The following is a 25,320-nucleotide window of genomic DNA, read 5'->3' on the forward strand; positions in this document are numbered from 1 at the left end:
TCATTTGCTTTTCACATTTTAATGGGGAAAATATCCTTGCTCTGTTTGAAAAAAAAAGAAATAATAATGAGATGATTTCAGGAGATTTTTTTCTTGATTTTGCCTAAGATCATTGATTTTTTTTTGACCATTGATACATCAATATATAGCCAGATGATAAATTATTCTTTGTTTTGTGGATCATGAGAATGTTAGCAAAGAAGTATGTAGAGTCATTTGTATTTATACATATGTGTTATATAACATACATTATTTGTATATATATAAATCTTCATCTTGGTTAGAGATGTGTACATACACATCTATATCTACAGATATAGAGAGTAGATGTTTATCTTGGGATAAATATCTCATATCTGGATAACTATTATATATTTCTAGTCTATCTCTTTATCTATGTCCCAAAGCCAGTACAGTTTTAAGCTTTAATAGCTTTTAATATTTCATATTTAAGCTATTAAGGTATAAAAGGCTAAAAACTGCATTTTGGGGGCTCTGGACAGTGCCTGGCACTTAGTAAATGCTTATTGATCATTTGATCTATTTATTGTCCTTTTTTGATATATAAATTATTTTTAGTGTTTAAAATCAGTTGACTTCTTTGACATTTCATTGAGTCTGTGATCTCATCAAAGTATTCCTTTCAATGATACAAATCTCAACCTATTATTTACCTATCCATCCTTTGCAACTCTTTTCCAAAAGTATAACACAGAAGGTTTATTGAAAATCCTAGTGTGTTTACTCTAGGTGTTATGACATTGTATAGATATTTGTAATGTATGTAGACAATCCACTGATTATCCTTTCTTCTCTACATAGCATGACATAATAGATTGGTAGCTGGACTTAGATTCAGGGATATCTGGATTCTGATACCTACTGATTGTGGGTGACTGAACAAGTCAGTTAGATGGACAGTTGTCTAAGACTGTAAGTCATAGAGGAGATAATTGACTTGTCTTGATAGAAGAACTTGCCTCATATAAGAGATATAGGAGTTATGAGAGGTCATAACCTCTCCATTTTTAGAAAAAGAGACTGAGACTTGGGAGAGAAGTAGCTTGTTCAGGGTCCCCAAAAATGCTAAGAAGCAGAGCTCAAGGCTCTTGAACCCAAGTTCTGTGCAGATGTGAAAGAAGAGGGAAGAAAATAATTTGTTATCAATTTCAAATAGAGATCAATCAATAAGCAACAAATACTTATTTAATACATATCATGTAGCAGGCAACTTGCTAAGTGCTGGGAATATAAAAGCAAAAATTGTCTTTGAGATCCTTTTAGTTTTGCTAAGGGAGCTATGTAGATATAATGAAATATATAAACGGAATAGATATGTTAATTGTCAGGGTAGACCAATGAGTAGAAAAAGCTTCAGAAAGAAGTTTGCATTTGAATTGAGCCTTGAAGAAAACTGTGGATCCCTGAGAAACAGAGGTGGGAAGGAAGTGCTTTAATATAAAATTTTAACTGTGGTTCACACCCCATGCAGAATCACATAACTGAATGTGTAAGCCATGAAATTATTATATATATATATATATATATATATATATATATATATATATATATATATATATATATATATATATATATATATATATATATATATATATATATATATGTGTGTGTGTGTGTGTGTGTGTGTGTGTGTGTGTGTGTGTGTACACATATATGCATATATATATATATATATACATATCACATAAATATTTATTTTGTGAAAAGAGCTCATGAATGGAAAAAGTTTAAGAAGCCCTGCTTTAAGGCATGAGACAAAACCACTTCAAATAGGAAAATCAAATGTTGTATATGAAGGACAATAAGGACAACTTGACTGTTTCATTGTATGGAAAGAGAGTATAATTTATAATAAGACTGGAAAGGAGATGTTTCAACTAATCTGGTTACAGTGTGAGGAAGTGTTTCTATAAATTTACAAGAGTGTTTGTGCTAAGTGATAGGCCTTAGCTGTATGATTTAATCCCTATATAGCACTTACCTCACAGGGCTGTTAATGAGGTTTAACCATATGGGTAAGATTTTTTAAGCTTTCAAATATTATAGAAGGAACTGGTTTTCTTCACCATCACTATTACCATCATTGTAATCATGATCAACACATGTTTCTTTGGGTAGGTCATTTGACCCTGTCCAATTTCAGAATAGAAAAAGAAACATACTAAAAATTTCATCCAAACCAGCTAAAATATCTACACTTTTTGATGAAGGTCTACTGATAAGGCAAATATAAAATCATTCCCACATCTGTGATAAGCAGAATAAATAAATCATGGAACCCATGAGAAGGGCCTTGTGAGACAGACATTTGGGCTTTGAGGATTTGGCTTTGATGAGTTACAAAGGCAAAGAAAGTGAACAGAACTCATTCCCACTTGGACAGACATTTATTTATCCTGATTATCTAAAGCCAGAGCCAACAATATTAATACTATTTGAATGGCTTCACATATTTCTCACTGTCTGGGAAAAGCCCATCCCAAAATGGGCTTGATTTTGCAAAATTGGCAGCAGCGTACACATCTGCATAGACCAAAATAAATGGGGTATCTTGGAAAGTTTAGGGGATTTTATCTTTTCTATATATAATTTAGAAGTATTTGGAAACCAAGGAGTTAAATCTCCAGTGAGAATAAACACTTTTTTTTTTTAAACTTGCATTATTGGAGGCTAGTTACATTAAAAGTTTAAATGTTTAGGTAAGTCATATGTTGACATTGTTCCTATCCCTTACCCCGATTTTAACTTTAAAACATATTAATGCCATATTAGCCTTTTAACTGGCTGAAAAAAGAGAAACTACTGTTAGTTCTTCCCATCCTAATTAAATTCATTTTAATATGAATATTTATTTTAGGTCAGAATGATAATTTTTCTAATTGGTTTGTAAGAGATAATGGTTTCCAGGTCCATAAAAGAAACTACTAGTTCTATCATTTACTTGTTATTCATTCATTCAGTAGATTTTTAAAAATTCTACTATATATAGAATATTGTCTAGAATAGGTACTAGAAGTTTAGATAAAATAAAACCCCTGCCCTCAGGGCGCTAATGGTCTAGTAAGCTCACTTTAGTAAATAAGTAAGGTTACCTTTGAAGCCATTTCCAATTCTGAGATTGTGTGGTTTTTTTTATGGATGTGTGTATATAGCCTATGATTTAGCACTAAAGCTTTGCATATAAATAGACTTAATTCCATCTTAGATGATTATCACAAATCACTCTTTTCTTTGGTTCTCTACTCTAGGTTTCCCCCAGAAATATAAGAATTTGTCTTAGGTGTAGGTCTCTATAGAACAAGAAAAGGGTCCCTTAGCTATCATGCAAGCATTCCAGCTAACAAAATTGACTATGGGGAAGACTTTGTCACCCAATGAACAGTTCAAGGAGTTATACATAAGTCTGTAAATAATCAAAAATACTCTCCTTTCCTCTCCAGTGAGCTTCAGACTCTCCCAGGCATCTAGATAATTTTACACACATAGTTTAGCTGTGAAGTTGAGGTAGAAAAGCATTTGACATCATCTAGACAACAAACAAGCTCCTTCTTCCAATCAACTCCAATCCTCTTCTTAGAGTCAACTCTACTTTCCCAAATAACTGCTACAATTCATTTAGTCTTCTAGACTTGGAGTTAAAGAGAACAAAACAGGAGTCTTAAGATCTGGTTTTAAACCCCGGTTCTGCCATCCATAACCTGTAGGCCCTCTTTACCTCCCTGGATCTCAGTTTCCTTTTCTGAAAAATATCAGAATTATAAGTGAAATCTAAGGTCCATTTGAACATGCCAATCCTAGAAGCCTGTAATTGAGTTTTGAAATAGAAATGTTTCATGATATGTTCTGTTTTTGTCTTGTAGGTTATCATGGCCTTTATTGTGAAGAGGAAGACAATGAATGCCTCTCCGCCCCTTGCCAGAATGGGGCCACTTGCAGGGATCTGGTGAACAGCTATGAGTGTGTGTGCCTCCCAGAGTATAAAGGTAAGGATCAATTTTACTGTTTTGGCCTAGGGTGAGGATGACTTGTTTCAGTTGTTTCCAAGAGGATAAGTATTGCTCTATCCTATTAAAGAATTCAGAGAGGAAGCTGTGTTATGGAAATATTCCCCAGACTGAGAGGGTAGACCAGCAGGCCCAATTGAATTCTGAGTGACCTTGGGCAAATTATTTGTATTCTTTTTTTATTCATGACTAAGTGAACTCCAAGCTCCTTTCTAGCTCTGATGCTGCATGATTTGGTTCATTATTGGCCATACATTGGCTATGGAATCAAAAGGCTTATATTTGAATTCTGGCTAAACTGCTGAAACGTATAATCCCTTTTCTCCAAATCTTAGTTTCCTTATGGTCCCTGGAAGATCCCTTCATGCTCTAAATCTATACTGTGGAACTTCTGTGTTTCCTCCACTTTATAGCACATTGATTTTGATTTTGGGTTTGATCTGGACCTATGATTTCAATGATGTAGAAAACTTCCAGTGAAGAAATCCTCGCCACCAATCCTTGAACTCTCTGTAAATAGCAATCAGAAAGTGGCCTGTAACATGGACTCACCAAAGGTCCCAGGACCAAGGCATGTTAGAAGCCTCCTAAATGAGGGTCACCCTTTCACTGAACAGAGAGCAGGGACTCAATACGTTTTTGTTGAATGTGCTGAAGTCTGAGAGTCAGCATCAATGCTGGATTATCCTACATAACAGAAATTTCTAGTAATCATGGTGACCACTCATCATTTATAAATCCAGCATGGTGGTCCAGCGTGAAGACTTGCCTTTGACTCGGGCAATGCTGTGTCTGATCACTGTTTGCTATCTGAGTTGGTCTGTTGCTATTGTGCAGTTTTCTATAACTGAAGGAGATTTGGCTCACAAGTTGGGAGATCTGGATTCAAATCCCAGGGAAATTCTTATTGACTGTGTGAGTTAATAAGATATATAGGTGGGGCACTGGTTAGAGCACTGGGCCTGAAGTTAGGAAAACCTGAGTTCAGATCAGGCCTCAGACACTGAGATATGGGCAAATCACTTTAATCTCTGTCAGTCTCAGTTTACTCAGCTGAAAGATGGTACTACTTTCCAGGGTTTGAATGAGGCTTGGATGAGGTAAGAGTAGCATAGTAGATGCTTCATGGAGTAGGTGGATGGCTCAGTGAATAGAATTCCAGACCTAAAGTCAGAAAGACTCATCTTCCTAAGTTTAAACCCAGCCTCAAAACTGGCTGTCTAACTCCAGGCAAGTTACTTAACCTTGTTTGCCTCAGTTGCCTCATTTTCCAGAAAGAAATGGCAAACTACTTCAGGGTATTTTCCAAACCCCACCCCCAAGTGAGCTCATAAAGAATCAGACAGGACAAAATAACTAAATAATAAAAAGGTGCTTAACAGATACTCATTGAGTAATTGATAATTTTGGGGAAGGCAGAAGTAGCTTTTCACAAATTTTCTTTGGGGACTTTTTATTTCACTAATCTATAGTTTAAATTCCATAATTTTAGTTCTCAAAAAGAACCTCAGAGATTCTCTAATCTAATCCCATCTTCCTCCTTTATAAATAAGGAACTGCAGCCTTTCATAGGGGAAGTGACGATTCCCTTTTTGAACAGTTGACAGGTTTGGGTCTTCTAAAACACAGGATTCCATGTAGTTGTATGTGCTCTGGCCATTATTTATCCAAATTTGTCCTGTCTAATGGAGCTGTGTTGCAACAGTTATTTTCAGGCCAATGGACCAGTGGTGGCCTTGTCAACAATCCTTACATGTGGTTTCAGGCAGTGTTTTTGAGTCTGCCTGTGCTAGGCTCCACACCTTGGCCACATAGGAGGAAAATGGTCATCATGTCTCTGTAGACCTAAAGTTTGGTCTAAATCCTGAAGATTTGTGTTTCTGCCAGCTTCCAAAAGGCAAGATTTATCAGTCATACTGATACTAAATTTCTTCTTTTTTTATTAAAAATTTTTATTTTTTCAAAACGTATGTGTGGACAATTTTTCAACATTAGCCCTTGACAAACCTTGTGTTCCAATTTCCCCTCTTCTCCCACTCCCTCCCCTAGATGGCAAGTAGTCAAATATATGTTAAGCATGGTAGAAATATATGTTAAATCCAATATATGCATATGTATTTATACAATTATCATGCCAGAAAAAAGAAAAATCAAACCAGTTTAAAAAAAAAGAAGCAAAATAAAATGTAAGCAAACAACAACAAAAAGAGTGAAAATGCTATAGTGTGAACCATACACAGTTCCCTCTCTCTGGATGTAGCTGGCTCTCTTCATCACTGAACAATTGGAACTGGTTTGAAATATCTCATTGTTGAAGAGAGCCACGACCATCAGAATTGATCATCATATAATCTTGTTGCCCTGTACAATGATTTCCTGGTTCTGCTCATTTCACTCAGCATCAATTCATGTAAGTCTCTCCAGGACTCTCTGAAATCATCCTGCTGGTCATCTCTTACAGAACAATAATATTCCATAACATTCATGTACCACAATCTATTCAGCCATTCTCCAATTGATGGGCATCCACTCAGTTTCCAGTTTCTCATCACTACAAAGAGGGCTGCCACAAACATTTGTGCATTTGTGGGTCCCTTTCCCTTCTTTAAAATCTCTTTGGGATACAGACCCAGTAGAAACACTGCTGGATCAAAGAGTATGCACAGTTTGATAACTTTTTGAGCATAGCTCCAAGTTGCTCTTCAAAATTATTGGATCCACTCACAGTTCCACCAACAATGTATGCTATTTTTTTTTCTTAAGGGTTATCATTTATATTCATTGCTTAGCACAGAATCTAGCAGATAGTAGGCACTCAATAAATGTTTTTAGATGGCATGTAAAAGTGGAAAGAGCAATAATTATGTGAGCCAAACCTGCAATATGGTCTTCATTCTGTTACTAACTTGTAACTACTTATGGTTGAGGCACTATACCTCAATTCCTCCATCTGTTAAATGGATGTAATAATGTCTGCCTTACATAATTACCATGGTTGTTGTCAGAACCTAATAAGAAAATTCTTTGAAAAATGTAAATAATTATTTCTCTTATTTTTAACAATATCATTGGGTCTTTTAAATGAATTCATTAGGCAAAAACATGAGCTACTTAACCTAGACTAATACCACTAGAAATGACTACCTAGATATAATTACTAACATATGAGTTTCCACTGTCTTTTAAGAACCTGGAAATCTAGAAATTGAAGTGAAGAGGAACCATTTAAGAAGAAAGCATCAAAGTAGTAAATACGTGAACATATTAAATCCCCATATCTCCTTTGAGCACTTATGAGTTTGACCCTGATATATCTTCAAGGGAGACTAATGGGTTACAGTCTTTTACTGTTAAAGATTAAGCACAGCCCACAGTTGGACTAACTTTTTCCTTAGCATAGCAAGTTATATGACCCAAAATACACAATTGAAAAGGAAAATATTTTTCTATGGGCTGAAAGTTTCACATACTATCTTCTACTTTATCAATCATTCAACATGTAATTATTGATAACTTCATTGCTTGGTGCTGTGGGATCTACAAAAGACACACAAATATATAATACTTGCCCTCAGGGAATCTACAAACTAGTTTGGCGCAGAAAGCTATGACACATAAAACATGATTAAGTATCAACGTGTGGGGTATAAATGTAATTAAAACTCAGAAAAAGACCTGAGAAGACTCCCTAGGAAGAGCAGCGACAGAGGAAATGTCAAGTTAGATTCTATTTACCTGGAGTATTTTGTCTAGAGATTAATTCATTTGGTCCCCCTGAAACATACACACACACACATACATATTACCCCCTCCTTATTCCCACACAGTCACTCAATGTAATCATCATATCTCTATTGTGGGATTAACAACTTTTAACTTATATACTACTTCAATTCTTCCTAAATTTAATTTTAAATTAACTTATATAAGTAGTTCTGGGGAGCAGCAATATTTTAAGGAACATTGCCTCTATCTACCCCTTAATATGAAAACTGGGGATTTGTGTTTGTTTTGACTGAATTGAAGTTTGTTTTTGCTTGAGGCTAAATATAAATTTCATACTAGCACGTACTGTGTTCGTTGCCAGTGAATGATGACTGTATCATTCCACAGACTGTCTGAAGTATGGACCTCGTTTTCCTTGACAAAATGTGGTGTTTTTGAGATAGATTTGGAATGACTCCTTATTCTACTGGCCAGGGTACCTCATATCTGCCAAAGTACATTGAGCGTTTCTATTCTTTAGGGATGAGAGGCCAATTTTATATACCTGATTTCAGTGGAAGCTCCCTCTTGTCCAATGACACTCCATTTCTGTTTGGAAGGTGGTAGCTCGCTATGTATTACCTAAAATAACTTGCATGTGAGAGATGGCATAAAAGTCATCTTTAAAGACATATGTCTGGAAAAAAGAGATAGGCTGACCAAATAAAAAGATGTACAACTTGAGTCTATTGATAATCCAAGAAATATTTATAAAACCAAGAAAACTAAGGTGATGGGAGTGCACTTTATCAGAGGCTTGTAGAACTGGAGTTGGAAGTGATTTCAGAGAGTACCTCACATAGCCATCTCATTTTACATATGAGGAAACTGTGATCCAGAGGTATTAAGTGATTTGCTCAGGGTTGTACAGGTAATCAGTATTGGGGGTAGGATTGGAACCTTCATTCTTTGACTACAGAATTTGTCATTTTTCCTTGTCTCTACCCCCTTCCTCCAATATTATGGGAAAAAATGGACAGGGATGGCAAGAGAAAGTGTGGTGAGTTCATAATCTACCTTAGTATAAAGAATATCCATATTGTAGATATACCATTTATATTCCCAAATTCCATTTGAGTCATCTGAAGAAGAAGGAAGTTTGGCAGATCCCTACCATGACCACACTAGCATTCAGCAATAAGAATGACCAAGGATTCCAAGCAGCTGCAATAAAAGGGCCATAGCTTTGGTGAAATAGATTGGGTCAGGAAAATGGTCCACTAATGGGACTTGCTCTATTTTTACTTCCTAATCTTTTGTGGTCCTTTATGCCTTGAATCTTGACTCAACACCCAATTTTCCTGTATGTCTTGGCTCTTGGATTTCCACAGAGCCATCAGTACCCACTTTTTTCAATTGATAGCTTGTTCTTTTTTTCCAACTTGGATGTCGGCAGATGAGGATATCTTTTCTTTCCATATTGGGCATCCTTTTTTCCATTTCTCCCCATGCATTGTTCCCCCATTCATTATTCCCCTTCCAGGGTGCTTGCCTAGTCCCTTAAATGTATTACTCCTGCTGGGAGGCAACAATATTATTTGATGCCTTAGACAGATGGCTTGTAGTTGAATGTGTCGGTGTTCCCTGGAGTGCCCCAATGGAGGACTCGAGAGCCCATGAAGAGGTGATAACAGTTGCTTTGGACCCCTAAGGACCTAACACTCTTGCAAGACACATTTAGAACTTTGAAAGCCATGAATTCCTGTGGCTTAGAGCCAACGATCCTTGGCCTACATAGCATCTGGAATCCCCTAGAAATTTTTATGGAATGATTGGAGGATGCCCCAGGGATCCTCCCTTATTATAATCCAATCCTATAAGCATCGCAGAGAATTATCCATGAACTAGGCTACGGTTACCTTCTTACAGACAATATGGAAAGCTTTCTCCCTATTCTCTATAATGGTTAGGAGATTTTAATAACACTTTTCTTCCCTTACTATAGGTATTTCTCATCTAGAAGTTTTGCTTCTAACAAGAGCAAAGGACTTAAATAAAATTGCCAATTCTTTCTGGATCCCAAGTCCTGACAGAACATTCCGTAGTTACAGGTCACTTTTTCGAGGGATTTCAGAGATATTTATTTACCATATGGTTATTTACCATAACTATCTTTGATGTATCTACCAACCTTCCCCACATTTGGCAATTTGTACTTATGTCCTTCTTTTCTATGACTAAACTTGAGATAAATCTCAAGAGGCAGTTTCCCCACTTTTCTCTTGGGAACCAGTTGCACCATCAGGGTGATTGCATGTAGATCAGCGGGGAATATTCTATCTCTAGGACACAATGTTCTTCTGAGAATTCCCATATATGGAGACAGCCATATTATTATGGACAAAGAGACATTGAGGGCTGTGCCTCAAGGTCTGTCCTCAGATTAAACAAACAAATTAGTAACCCAACAAGCACTATAAATATAGTATATGAGATTCAAATAAAAAGTGAAATAATTCTTGCTCTCAAGGAGCTTACATTTTACTAGGGAAACCACCTATACATATCTAGGCATATGCAAAATAGATATGAAGTTATTTGAAGTGAGAAGAAGACTGGAAGCTAAGGAAAACATAGCTCTATCCATGGGATGAAGACCCTCAAGATAAAAACTTCCAGGGCTTTGGATATTGTAGGTTCCAGCAATGGTGGATGTGGGGGCATGTGGGGAGTTTACAGACTCAATGAGGGCTGTGTGAGAAAGAATGAATGCATGAGAAATCCTGTGTTAAACTTAATTGGATACACACTCCAGTCCAAAATAGTGACTCAAGAGGCTAAACTCTTCCAAGTCACAGTATCACAAAATTTTGGAACTCAAAGAGATTTCAGAGGTCATTGGTCCAACCCATATCAGAATAAAAATACCCTCTATAGTCTTGTGGCATTTTGAAAAGAGCCCCAATGTATTCAAGATGCCATCTCTGTCTATAACTACTTGTGTACTCTGGGAAAGTCACTTCTTCTCTTAGTTTGTTTCCTCATCAGTAAAATGATGAGTTGGACTAGGTCATTTTGCAGTCTCTTTAGCTCTAAACATTTGTTTAAAGACACCCTCCTCATAGTGAAGGGGGATCCATTATCACTGAAAGCAGTCCATTCCACTAGGGGATGGCTCTTTATTAGAATACAGATGTAGAACTGGAAGGAAACTATTAAAAAGAGTTTCGTAACATAAAGCCTGATTTTTCTTTTGCAACTGTTACTCATTTCTTTTCATTCTATTTTATGGGGATAAGCAGAATGTGTCTTATCTCTCGTCCGTGCATGTTACATGGTAGTCTGGGAAGGAAGGTGCTAGCATGTGGGAACATCAGGAAGCAATAAAAACAATGGCGGCTATCTTTTACATAGTGTTCAGTATTTGCAAAATCCTTATCTCAGCTGAAAAGCTTCATGGAACAACATGATAAATATGGAAATATGTTTAAAATGATTGTACATGTATAGCTTATATCAGATTGCTTACTATCTTGGGAAAGGGAGGAGACAAAGGGAAGAAAGGAGAAAAAATTTGGAACTCAAAATCTTACAAAAATGAATGTTGAAAACTATCTTTACATGTAATTGGAAAAATAAATTACTATTGAGAAAAAAAGAAAAGCTTCATGGAGAAGCTATATTTGAGCTAAGTTTTGGAAGAAGTAAAAAAGAAAAGTGTTAACTTCTTATTCTATGTATGTCTAGGTCTGGGGTTCTTTACCTAGGGTCTGTGAACTTGTCTTTTAAAAAAATTTTCATTATAACTGGATTCCTTTGTAACTTTACTTATTTTAATGTATGCACCTAAAATAATTTTTCTGAGAAGGGATTCATAGGTTTTCTAGACTGTGATTAGAATTCATAATATAAAAATGGTTAAAAACACTCAGCCTAGGCAGTTCTCCTGCTTACCATAGAATTCTGCTGCAACAATTTGTTCTACTTAAATAGACTTATCTAAATAAAACTCACTCCTCTATAGGAGATATGGGATTTTCTTATGAAGTTTTTTTTCCTATGTTCATCCAGTATTTCTGTAGAACTTGCACTTAGTGACTCTCTGGAAAATGTAGAGGCTGGTCAAACTGATTCATGGTTTACCCTAGACATGTCCACCATTGCTCCTTTCCTTGCCATGGGTCACTTTAGTTTAGGAGATAAGATGCAAGTTGCTTAGGTGCCTAATATGTGAAGGACAAAGAACGTAGATCTTCAATCAATTATATAAGCTTGGTTTAACCCGGAAAGGCCAAAGCTTGAAGGTGTTCTCCCTCAGGACTAATCACCTTCCTCTTCCTTCTATAGTCTGAATATCATCGTGCTTGAGGTTTCAGTGACTTCCCTACATATAGCTAAATGTGCTTTCCTTTAGTTATCTTTGATTGTCCTGGAACACTTCTAGCTAACCTGTCTGAAGCTTTCTATGCTCTTTCGTGTGAATTTTAAAAATGCACATAAGGCCTACTGCTTTTAGCATTGTTGGCTAGTCTGATCTGTAAAAGCCCAGTGGCCTGGACTTCACTTTTTGCCTATGAAAATTAAAGAAATAACCAAAGGAAAAATTCAATAGCATTGTTCATGGCAATGTTATTTCCATGAAAATAGCTTTTATTTTGATCCAGCTCCTCTAAGAAAACTCTTCAAGGAATGTACAGATGATCTGAGGTCTCCTTAAAAAAAAAAAAAAAAAAAAAAAAAAAGACATCCATAAGAAGGAATAAAATTATTTCCAAAGGTCCTGAATCCAAATTGCTTCTTATTATATTAGTTGTTGTTTGATATTAAACGAAATAAACATAAAATAATTAAAGCCCATTCTGTTCTGGACTTACATAGAATTATAGAATATTGTAGTTGGAAAGGACCAGAGTGGTTATTCATTCACTTTTGTGCTTTATGTATGAATATTCTCTTCCATGGCCTCAGACTTCAACATTTTCAATGACTGGAATCTCACTACCCTGAGACCATTTTCAGTTGGCCAATCTTTGTCCTCACATTGAGCTGAAATTTGTCTTTCTAAAACTTCTACCAATTAATACTTCTTTACTACTCTCTTAGAAGAAGGAATATCCAAATTTTGTCTAGAATTTGCTTGTCAGCTTCATTTGATAAATGTATACCTATGGATAGAGAAAAGACCCCAAATTACCTTAGACTTTTGGACCTAGAAGAGGTCCTTCTGGTGTGGGAATTATCTGCGGATTTTGCATTGTCTTATTCTCTTGGACAGAGGCATAATTTTCTATTTTATTTGAATGATCTTTTCATTTTTTCTTGTTGCCACTGATTATAATCCAACAGCCTAAGGCTTGGGATTCTTTTGGCCCTAAATACTTGATGAGCAAAATGAAGCAAAGGTTCATTTTAAATCTAGTCATTTACATTGGAGGCTCAGTGAAAATTCTGAGGCGAGAAAGATTAAAGTATTTTTTAAAGGCAAGCAATTTTTACATGTTAATTATTTCCTTAATTTTATCTTTGATGTAAATGAATATTCAGTATTTTGTAAGAATGAATGAAATCTAGGTGTCCCTTGTAAGTGGAAACTTGAAAGAGCAACTCGGAAGTGGCTGAAGTGATCCAAGAATGAGACTCTGGAGGCCAAGGATTTGGGTGGGGCTGCAAAAGGGATGAGGGAGGCCACAATCTGAGAAACCCTGTGAGAAATTTGGCAGGATATGATGATGAATTGGATTTGAGAATATGGGACAAAGAGGGATTAAAAAAATAACTTTGCCCTGAAATGCTTGCTAGGCACCACATAAATATATAATACATAGAGATAGGGTTTTTATTTCTTCCCATAGCTTTCTTCCCTTTTTATCTGCATTGCTAAGGGCAATAAAAATGAACAAAAACAAGGATAATTTCAATGACTAAATAGTGAATCATAGGGAGTGGCGATAGCTTACACAATAGAACTTAAGCAATGATATGAGAAGAGCAAAAGTGAATGTAGCATTAAAAATACAATTTCTCATTTTTGTTCATTTCCTTAGGGTCATGGGAAGGGCTCGATGAATGAATTTTTCTCCGCTCTTGTCTGTTTTGCCGCATAATTAGTTTTCATTTTAGAGTAAAAGGTTACTTTTATACATTTTTTTCTGATAGAGTTTCAGGATTTAAAAGAACAAAACACTTCAAAGATATCATCACTTCTTTATATAGGGCTTGATTTTTTTAAAAAAAGAAATAAACTTATTTGTGGATTCATTTTTGCAAACCTTTGTTATTGTTTCATTCCCGCTGCTGCTGCCCCCAGTTGAGCATTTCCAGCAAATAAAACATTCATAAACACACATACAGAGAATCAAAACCATCATAACAAATCTATATAATCCAGTGAAGTCAGTTTCCACATAAACCGTGTGGTATATCTCATTCTGCATTTTAAAATCATCACCTCTCTAGCAGGAAGAGGTAAGGAAGCATGTTTCATCTGGAGACATCTGCACTTATATTTTAGCACTACATTAATCCCAATCCTAAAATCTTTTCAAATTATTTTTATGATATCATTATAGAAATTGTTCCCATAGTTCTGTTCATTACATTCTGGTCTGTTGATGCTGGCTATTTGTTCATTTTTTATGATATAATAATATTCCCATTCCATGCATATCTATAATTTTTTAGCCACTATAGACCCTGTTTTTTTAATGACATGACAAATTCCCTTGATATAGGGCATATGGTATGATTAGGAAAAAGATTGAATTTGGAGTTGTGAGCACGGTTTAAATTTATGTCTTGTCTTTTGCTTCCTGTATAATTGGGCAGGTCATTTAATTACTCTAGCTCTCAGATTCTTTATCTGAAGGAATTAGATTATATGACCTTTAAGGTCTCTTCCAATTCTAGATATGCGATTCTATGATTCTATTTGAAGGGATAGAGTATAGTGGAAAGAATCTTAGACACCTGGGGTCAGGAGCCTTGGCTTTAAACCCCAGATCATTTGTTCTCTAATTGGTGACCTTCAGAAAATCACTTGACCTCAGGTTCTGTATCTCTGAAATTGGGACAAAAATTCTTAGTACCAGCTTTAATAAGCCTTTTTTGGGGGATTAGAGGTGGAGAAGCCCTTAGAAAAGCACCAAAGAAATCTATGCTGTTAATATTGCTTTGAGATTGAGATCCCTGATGTATCTTTTGCCATGGACATTCCTAACAGCTGTAATATGCTTTCAACAGGAGCTTTAACCATGGAATGCATGTTGAGAGAGGAATTCTTCATTGGTTTGCTCAGTGTTTGCTGAGCTTTCTGGTTCTTTTCAAAATTCGTCCTAATTTTGGTTATGGTCATTATGAGCTAACAGCTGACCAAGTACTAGCATCTGGACCTCAGTTTCCTCATCTGGAAAAGGTGATGAGTTGGACTATATATAGCCTCTATAGTCTCTTCCAGCTCTAAATCCAATAATTTAGCATCCTTTGATTTCCATTATAATTTGTATAATTTGTTTGGTTTGCTGGGGAGAAAGGGTGAATCAGTCTTACTTTTAAAGCTCTTGGAGAACTGAGGTTGTAAAAGGAAGTATGATTGGCTGGTAAATTTACTCATATATCTGTTATCTTCTGAATTCTATTGTTTCCCAGGTTTTTATACCTGGGAAGGGTATATACTGTGGTCGGACTCTGCTCTCTTTGTCCTTGTCTCTTAGCAGGATAGCCAGCAGGACATGAGATACAAGACCAGCTGCAGTTCGTCCATCCATTGCCAGCATCCAACCTGCTGAAGATTTTCACTTTCTTAGATGATATAGATTTTAGCGCACCACACCTTAGGCAGCCCTATCCTTCCATGAGTGACACTGTTTCTTGTTTTTGTTCTCAGGAACACATTGTGAATTGTACAAAGATCCCTGTGCTAACATCAGTTGCCTGAATGGTGGGACCTGTGACAGTGAAAGTCTGAATGGCACCTGTATCTGCTTACCTGGGTTTACAGGTAAATAAGTTTCCTATTGTTTGCTTTTACATTAAATTTTTTAAAAAATATTTTAAACTTATTAATTTAATAAATAAATTTACACAATATAATAAAATAATAATAGACAAAATATCATCAACAGAAAAGACTATCATCAAATCCTTTGGGTAGCAAATGTCCTGACTACTTATTTTAGAATCTTACCATTGTGGGTTAATTTCTGTTGCTTGGATACTCATCAATATATGTATAAATTTTTTGATTGAATCAGGAGTCTGTTAGAGAAACAAGATTACGGCCTGTATACAGGATGCCTTTTGCATAGTATGGTTCATGGGATCAATTTCCGAGCATGGTACAGACATAACTTGAACAAATAATTGATTTATACCAATTTCTAGATGGAAATGACATTGGAAGTGGGAAAAAGCAACGGATGGTCCCGATTTCCATAGAACTGCTTAGCTCTACCAATATGTTTACTTAGAAAAACGAAGGAATTGAGAAGAGTTGTTTCTGAAGGGGGATAGGAACATAATTTGGTCAAGAAAAGTGGAGAATAAATAGGTACAGATCAATTCATAAATGGGATAAATTGGAAGTGATTAACAAAGGGAAGGCACTAGAATTGAGAAGAGATGAGGAAGGTTTTCAGTAAAAGATGTAAGTCAATAAGTGGAAAGAAAGAAAAAGAGCATTCTAGTTTTGGGAAATAGAGTCTGATTTATCCAAGTTTGTGAAGATAGTAAATATCAGAGCAACACTAAGCCTTGAACAGTAAAGTAGACATAGTGTGTTGGTGATGGGAAGACATGGATTCAAATTCTGCTTCTCACACTAACTAGCTGTATATTCATGGGCATACTTAACCTGTTAGAGATCTTGGGGATTTATAAAATGGCTTCTAACTTCTCTTCCAGATCTCAGCTGTGATCTTAGGATGCTTTCTACCTAACCTGAGGGGTGGGGTGTTACATCTAAGGATGAAGGCAATTCACAGGGGAAGCTGGAGAACAGTTTTCTGTTTCATACTTTCCCAGTTCAAATAACATGGAGTCATGACTGTATGGAATGGGCCTTGGCTATTCCAAATTTTGAGCAGCAGGGAAAGAGGGTTGAGGACGGGTGGGGGGCTCTCACAACATTCCTTTTTCTTGTTATTTGAATAAACGCACAACGTACCAGATTCTTGAACACAGTATAGAGTCTGTGTTTTCAGAGTTTGCTCCAGGAATGTAAAGTGGAACTTAATTAGATTTACAAGTTGGGGGATTTTAGAGAGAAATTCCCACTTTTACCAAGAAATCAGAGGCCAATAAAAGAGCCAATTCAAGAGGCATATATGAAAACTGTTAGTAATGTCCTGACAATCTCGCTGGCGTGTTTGTTAACCTACAGATTTCTGAGAGCCACATTGACAGGAGACAGACAGAGAGACAGAGAGAAAAAGAGAGACAGAGAGACACACACAACACAGTCACACAAAGACAGAGGGAGGAAAGGAGGGAGGTGGAGGAAGGAGGAGGGAAAGAGGAAGAAAGAGAGGGAGAGGGAGTGTGTGTATGTAAGCATGAATATTAGCACGTTTTTCTCTTCCTCCCACTCCCAATGTAACCATCCCTATGCTTTTGCAAGGAAAAGAGTTGCCACCTTCTCCATATAACATTGCAAATATTCCTTTTACTGATTTATTTCACTTCAGTTGAATTCAGCACATGTTCATTTGATGCCTGTGTTGATATTACAAAGGATCAGAAAGGATTCTTGTAAAAAGTGGGATTTTAGCTGAGTCTTGAAGGAAGTCAGATAAACAAGGAGGCAGAGATGGAAGGGAGAGCTTTACAGGTATGGAGGAACAAGCCAGGTGAAATGCTGGTGCCTGGAAATGGAGAATTTTGTATAAAGAACTTCAAGAGGACCAGCGTCATGAGATTACAGAATTCAAGGAAGAGGGGATAGATTATGAAGAACTTTAATGTCAAACAGAAATATAGAATTGATCCTAGAAATAATGAGGAGTCACCTTCTACATGAAGCCTTCCCTAATCTCTCTTAATTCAAGTGTCTTCTCTCTTTTAATGATTTCCTATTTATCTCAAATATAACTCATTTTATAAATATTTGTTTGTTTCTCTCTCATTAGATTGTAAAACCTCTGAGGGCAGGGATCTTTTTTTGCTTCTTCTTGTATCTCCAGTGATTAGCATATTGTTTGCTTACTAAGTGTTTAGTGACTGATTTAATTGAATAGGTTTTTGAATAGAGAGAGTGATATGGTTAGTTCTGCTCCTCAGGAAGATCACTTTGATAGTTTAAGGGAGGATGAATAGAGAAGAAACAGAGGAAACAGACTTGAGGCAGAGAGACTAGTCAGCAAGCAATTACACCAGTTCACATATGAAGTGATGAAACCATCCCTTTTAAAATTTCTTTTCACATGGTAGTATTCTATGACATCCATATTCCACAATTTATTCAGCTGTTCCATTATTGATGTATACCTCTTTACTTAGGTTCTAGTTCATAAAATCCTAAACTGCATTGAAGGCATGGTGTTCAGGACCAAGGAGGTGAGGATCATGTTAAACTCTAGCCAGCTGGAGTAGTGTTATGTTCATTTCTATGTGTTACCTTTTAAGAAGGACATTGATAGGTTGGAGAGCATCTAAAACAAGGCACCCATAATGGTAAAGGACCTTAAAATCATGCCATATAAGGATTGTTTAAAAAAAAGTTTTAATTCTCAGAAGAGAAGATTTATTTATTTATTTATTTATTTTATAATTATAATTTTTTTTGACTGTATATATGCATGAGTAATTTTTTAAAATAACATTATCCCTTGTATTCATTTTTCCAAATTTTCCTCTCCTTCCCTCTACTCCCTCCCCCTAGGCAATCCCATACATTTTATATGTGTTACAGTATAACCTAGATACAATATATGTGTGTAAATACCATTTTCTTGTTGCACAATAAGCATTAGATTCCGAAGGTATAAGTGATCTGGGTAGATAGACAGTAGTGCTAACAATTTACATTCACTTCCCAGTGTTCCTTCTCTGGGTGTTGTTATTTCTGTTCATCATTGATCAACTGGAAGTGAGTTGGATCTTCTTTATGTTGAAGATTTCCACTTCCATCAGAATACATCCTCATACAGTATTGTTGTTGAAGTGTACAGTGATCTTCTGGTTCTGCTCATTTCACTCAGCATCAGTTGATGTAAGTCTCTCCAGGCCTCTCTGTATTCCTCCTGTTGGTCATTTCTTACAGAGCAATAATATTCCATAACCTTCATATACCATAATTTATCCAACCATTCTCCAACTGATGGACATCCATTCATCTTCCAGTTTCTAGCCACTATAAAAAGAGCTGCCACAAACATTTTGGCACATACAGGTCCCTTTCCCCTCCTCAGTATTTCTTTGGGATATAAGCCCAGTAATAGCACTGCTGGATCAAAGGGTATGCACAGTTTGATTACTTTTTGGGCATAATTCCAGATTGCTCTCCAGAATGGCTGGATTCTTTCACAACTCCACCAACAATGTATTAGTGTCCCAGTTTTCTCACATCCCCTCCAACATTCATCATTATTTGTTCCTGTCATCTTAGCCAATCTGACAGGTGTATAGTGGTATCTCAGAGTTGTCTTAATTTGCATTTCTCTGATCAGTAGTGATTTGGAACACTCTTTCATATGAGTGGATATAGTTTCAAGTTCATCATCTGAGAATTGTCTGTTCATATCATTTGACCATTTATCAGTTGGAGAATGGCTTGATTTCTTATAAATTAGGATCAATTCTCTATATATTTTGGAAATGAGGCCTTTATCAGAATCTTTAACTGTAAAAATATTTTCCCAATTTGTTACTTCCATTCTAATCTTGTTTGCATTAGTATTGTTTGTATAGAAACTTTTTAGTTTGATATAATCAAAATCTTCTATTTTGTGATCAATAATGATCTCTAGTTCAGAAGAGAAGATTTTTGAGAGATGAGATGGGAAGATAGGTTAGCTGTCTTCAAGTATTTGAAGGGATGTCATATGGAAGAGGGATTGAGCTTTTTTCCCTTTGCTTCAGAGGGCTTAACTATCAGTGATATGTGGAAAATGTAGATAGTCAGGCTTAAGGGATAAGGAAAAACATCCTAATGCATGGAGTTATTCATAGTGCAATGGGATGCCCCCTCATTGGTAGTCTTCATGTCTAGGCTGGTTGATCATATGTTGATTATGTTTTAGAAGGGATTCTCAGGTCATTATTGGATTGGTTGGACTTAATAGTCCTTGGGATCCTTTTTATCTGAAGCTCTGTTATGCTATGATGTAGAATATCATACAAAAATTGTAACTAAACAATCTATTTCCTTCTGTGGGCCCCTGAAAATGTGAGAAATTCATGCTTTTTGCTACATGCTCTTCCTATTTAGAGAACTGTTTCCAGCACGCACACTTGCCTGACTATTTACTCCAACAGTTCTTGGAGCTTCATTGCTCATCATTTTCTTTCTTCAGTGATTATATTCATAATCAATCTTTGTGCTCTCACTGGCTTGATGTAACAGATTTTTATTTTATTTTTTTTATCCCTGCCCCCTTTCTGATAATGATGTTGAAAAGAAAAATCAATTCCTTTTAAATCACTGTGCTGCTCTAATAACATTTGTGAGTGGAATATAAAATGAAATTGCTGTTTGACTTACTCTGGAAAAGGGGCAACCAGAGCTTAAATAACTTCATCACTTCTTCTCAAGGCACTCTTCTGTATGAATTGAACCTTATTTGCTAGTTTTTTACATATGATGTATAGGTACACAGATCAGTCCTCCAACTTTTCCTCCTATAGCTGATAAAATGGTAAGGATGCAATAGCCAGAGCACCACAGTTTCCAATAAGCTTTTAAATGATAAGCTCAATTTAATTATAAACTCCTGGCTGACTGTGACTATATCCATTTCCCTTTTTGTATCCTTAGTTATGTACATGGGGTTTTGCATATCCTAGGCTATTAATAATTTCTGGATGAATTTTATTGGGTTGCTAGACCTCTTCTGCATTTATTATAGACATGCATTTTTGCTCTAAGAAAAATGTCATGAAAGTTTTTAAGAGGAGTGTCACTTCCAGCTCAGGAAAAATCTCACAAATTGCAGAATTCTTCTTTCTCTTGAACCCTGTTCATTCTGATATTCACACTACTCATCTGTTCTTTGGGAGATAATAAAATTAACAGTCTTTTTTTTTTTGGTAAGGTAAGAAAATTATATCAGGGCAGCCATAGAGTAGATCCTGCTGGTATCCACTTCCCTGGGTAGAATTGGACTTAGAAACAGGATGACCCATGATAAAACTCTGCCTCTAGTGGGTACTGATTGTGTGTCACTGGATAAATCATTTGACCTCATGATAAATCAGTGTTTCTTTCATAGATGAAATCATAGATCTGTCAGAAACAAAAGAAATTAATAAAGCTGGTCTAAGACTTTAAGTGTTTCGTATACACACACACACATGTGTGTGTATATATATATGTATTGATGTATATGTTTAAACATGTAAGGCATACATATGATACAGATAGACACACACATATATATGTGTATGTGTTCCTGTATATACTTGTGTATATGTATATATTATATAGATATACATGTTAACATATATTTCATTGTAGATAGGGTGTTGAGCTTGAAACCAATATGATCTGGGTTCAAATGCTACCACTAACACTTATGCTTCGGGACCCTGGACAGATCCTTTTCCCCATATGCCTTAGGCAGTTCTTTAGGATTTATTTACTAAATAATAGATGGGTTGCAATTTGTGTTGGCGGAGAAAGCTCTCACCCTGGGAGTTTCATGAGAAATCATAAAATCCTTTTTGATCATGTATGTGCACATGCTAACTCTTTAAAAAAAACTCTGTGAAATAGGTACCATTAGTAGTAATGTTGTTGTTCAGTCATGTTCAACTCTATTGGAGCTTAGCTTTCTAGGCCTTTCTATTCCCCACTATTTTTTGAAGTCCATCCAAGTTCATGTTCATTACTTCCATGACACTATCTATCCATCTTATTCTCTGCTGTTCCTTTTCCTTTTGCTTTCAATTTTCCCCAACATTAGCCTTTTCCAAGGAGTCTCATCTTATTATGTGGCCAAAGTATTTAAGCTTTAGCTTTAGTTTTTTGACTGTCCAATGAATTTCTTTAAGTATTGACTAATTTGATCTCCTTGCTGTTCAAGGGACTCAAAAATCTTCAGTATTTCAATTCAAAAGCATTGATTGTACAGCACTCAGCTTTCCTTGGAGTGCAACTCTCATGGTCATACATTGCTGCTGGGAAAACCATAACTTTGACTATACAGACCTTTGTCAGCAAGGTGATATCCCTTGATTAAACCCTTTTTACAAATGAGAAAACCAAAGCTCAGGGATATGAAGCCCAGCATAGGCAGGATCCATCCCCATGCCTTTCCCAACTCCAAGCCCACTTCTCTTTCTACTGCACCATAATGGGATTATGGGAAACAAATGGTGGTAGGTAGTAAATCCATTTATGTAACTATTTTGTTTGTTTTCTGGCCAAGGTCCATTCTGCCATGTCTTGTTTTTGTTGCTCTCATTTTATTCATAGAATTTAATAAGTTTTATGTTTTAACATTTTTTCTTTTTTTTTAATTGATCTGGCAGAGAGACAGGAGAGCTAATATGACTCAGGGAGGTCTTGAGGCTTACACAAGTTGTGGCTTTAACTTTGTTATTATCTAGCTCTGCAACCAATTAAAAAGTTTATTCTACTGTGGTTGTCTCAATGACAGGAACTTTTCAGATGGCTATTTGTCAGGAGACTTGCATGCTTGGAGGAGGGGGTTGGGCACACTGACCTCAGAGGTTCTTTCTGCTCTTTTGTGATTGCTTTGCAAGGATTCTGTGAGTCTGTTTTGACAAGCTTCCCCTGAGATAGTGGAGGAATAAAGTACAAGAGCATGAACGGAGTTTGAACAGCTGTTGGCATAAGCACCATGTGAGTGTTCCCTAGAACTAGATGAGACAATAATGAAATCGGCAAATAAAAAGATATCGTGGGGGCATTGAATGCTATGTGAGAACTAGAGATGCAAAAAAGAGCCCTCAAGCAATCAAAGATAGGAGAAGGGAGGGAAAAAAAATCATCCATTTTTTAAAAAAAGGTACACTTATCAGATGGGAAAAACATCACTCTGAAAATACATATAAAAGAATGATTTCTTTAAAATGTAGCATTCTGAGAGGAGTGCAAAATAGCACTTCTAAATCAATTAACTAAGAAGCATTCTTTAAGCACCTGCTGTACGCCAGAAATTATTGCTGTACCAAAATAGGAATAGAACTATCTTTTCCTTTGAAGAGTTTACAATCTAGCTAAGGAAAGACAATGTGCAAACATAAAACTATGTACAAAATGGATACAAAGTAATTTGGGGGAGAAATGTGTTAGTAGTTTGATGGAGATTAGGAAAGCATTTTAAGTAAATTTTAAGTAATTTAAATGACTGATGCTGAGATGTGAAGGAAAAAGAGATTGTAAGAGATGGAGAAGAGGATATAGAACCCTTAGACCCTGTCTGTCTGTCTCTCTCTGTCTCTCTCTCTGTCTCTGTCTCTCTGTCTCTCTCTCTCTCTCTGTCTGTCTCTCTCTCTCTCTCTCTCTCTCTCTCTCTCTCTCTCTCTCTCTCTCTCTCCCTCCCTCCCTTTACCTCCCCCCCTCTATCTCTCTCCCCCTCTCCTTCTCTCTCCCTCTCTCTGTGTGTCCTCCTTCTCCCCTTTCTATCCAGTTGAGGTGAAAGATTCCTGAAAAGGTTTGGTATACCTCTCCAAGATAATAACAGTCTATAGGATTTCTGACACCAGTTATAGGTTTGAGGTGAGATCCAAAGTGGGTCCTGGGTGCTTTGTGCTACCTGAATAGTTCCTGTGGGGCCTGAATCAATTGGGTTGATTTTCAGAGAGCTATACAAACTTGGCGATGGAAGGCACCCTTCTCGGGAGAGCAGTTCTTTAAGAGGCAGTATATTCCAAAGCAAAAACACCAGGAGAAGATCCAGAAAACCCAGGTTGTGATCCTAGCTCTACCATCTTCTGCTATGTATGACTTTAGAAAAGTAATTTCTTTTTTTTTTTTTTTTGATCCATAATAGTTTCATGTATAGAATAGGACTAATTGGTTGTGAAAGAGTCTCTATGCTGTCTATGATTGAATCTATAGAAAAATGAAAGAATAATAGATTATTATTTGGATACTTACTACATACCAGGCATTGAGGATACGAATTCACAAGCATAGGTTCCACTCGTAAGAACATTACATTTTGAGGGGACAAGACAAGCTATGAAGGAGAACTAGAAAGGGCGACGCATAAAATGACATGGCCAGAAAGTGATATAGAAATCTGGTTTCAGGCAATTAAAATCAAAACTTTACCTCTGATAGCCCAGGGATCCAGGGAAGAGTCAAGGTGTTTCTAATGGGAGTATCCCAAGAAAGATGATTAGAGTGGAGGAAGAGAAGGCAAGATGTGAAAATGACTGGGAAGGCCTAGAAAAGGCTGAGAAGGTCTAAAAGTAGCTGGCAAGTTCTAAAAATGACTGGAAATGATGATCTGGAAATGGCTGGAATGGTTTGGAAATGATGAGGGAAGATGCAGCAGAGTATCTGTTTGGAGAAAAACCCTCCAAAATTCTATCCAGATTCTGTTCTGGGGGCTCATTAGAATTATTGTGTACCTCTAAGTGTTTGTGACTGACCTCCTTTGTAAAATGAATGAGTTGGACTAAAATGATCTTTTGTTTTTTGATACTGAAATCAAATATAGAGAGAAAGGATTCCGGTAATGTTAAACAACATCTAAGTTCCATGGGCCAGGCACCTTCTGGGCTCTGCAGTTCTTGTTGTTTATTTGTGACTGACTCTTTATAACCCCATTTGGGATTTTCTTGGTAAAGAAACTGGGGTGGTTTTCTATTTCCTTCTCCAGATCATTTTACAGATGAGGAAACTGAATTAAATAGAGTTAAGTGACTTGCCCAGGCTCATATAACTAGTGTCGAAGGTTAGATTTGAACTCAGGTCCCCCTGATTCCCAGGCCCACACTCTATCCATTGAGCCATTTAGCTGCTGCATAGATTCTGAGGTCATGGAGACAAAAAAAGAAGCAGCTCCTGCCTTCTAGAAGCTTACATTCTGCTGAGGGGACAAGAATAGGGAGAATAAAACCGAGGCCAGATGGAAGTATGCACAAAATAAGTATAAAGTAATGGCAGAGGGGAGGATGAGGGAGTGGATCAGAAAAGGCTGCATGGAGAAAGTCTCATTTAATATGTGCTTTGGACATAGTCTAAAAGATGAGAAGGAGAGTTGTATTCCAGGCATGAAAAGATAGTGTAGGGCTAGGTCATAAAAAGCTTTAAAGATTAAAAAGAGGATATCATTCTTCCTCATAAAAGCAATAGGGAGCCATTGAAGTTTATTGAGTGACAAAGGGAAAATAATTTTGCAAAATAACTTTAGGAAAACCATTTCAGTGGTTGTGTGGAGAATTGATTAAATTGGTACAAAGA

The 25,320-nt window shown here is 36.4% G+C and overlaps 1 protein-coding gene across 1 annotated transcript in view; it reads left to right on the plus strand.

Annotated features, from left to right (window-relative positions):
* Positions 1–25,320, plus strand: part of DNER (delta/notch like EGF repeat containing) — a 321,739-nt gene that overhangs the window by 269,962 nt on the left and 26,457 nt on the right. Inside the window, exons 9-10 of the mRNA XM_074298485.1 lie at positions 3,882–4,004; positions 15,613–15,726. Of these exons, the coding sequence (XP_074154586.1) occupies positions 3,882–4,004; positions 15,613–15,726 (237 nt within the window). The remainder of the gene's footprint in view (positions 1–3,881; positions 4,005–15,612; positions 15,727–25,320) is intronic.

The sequence above is a fragment of the Sminthopsis crassicaudata genome, chromosome 3, assembly GCF_048593235.1.
Source record: "Sminthopsis crassicaudata isolate SCR6 chromosome 3, ASM4859323v1, whole genome shotgun sequence".
Lineage (NCBI taxonomy): Eukaryota > Metazoa > Chordata > Mammalia > Dasyuromorphia > Dasyuridae > Sminthopsis > Sminthopsis crassicaudata.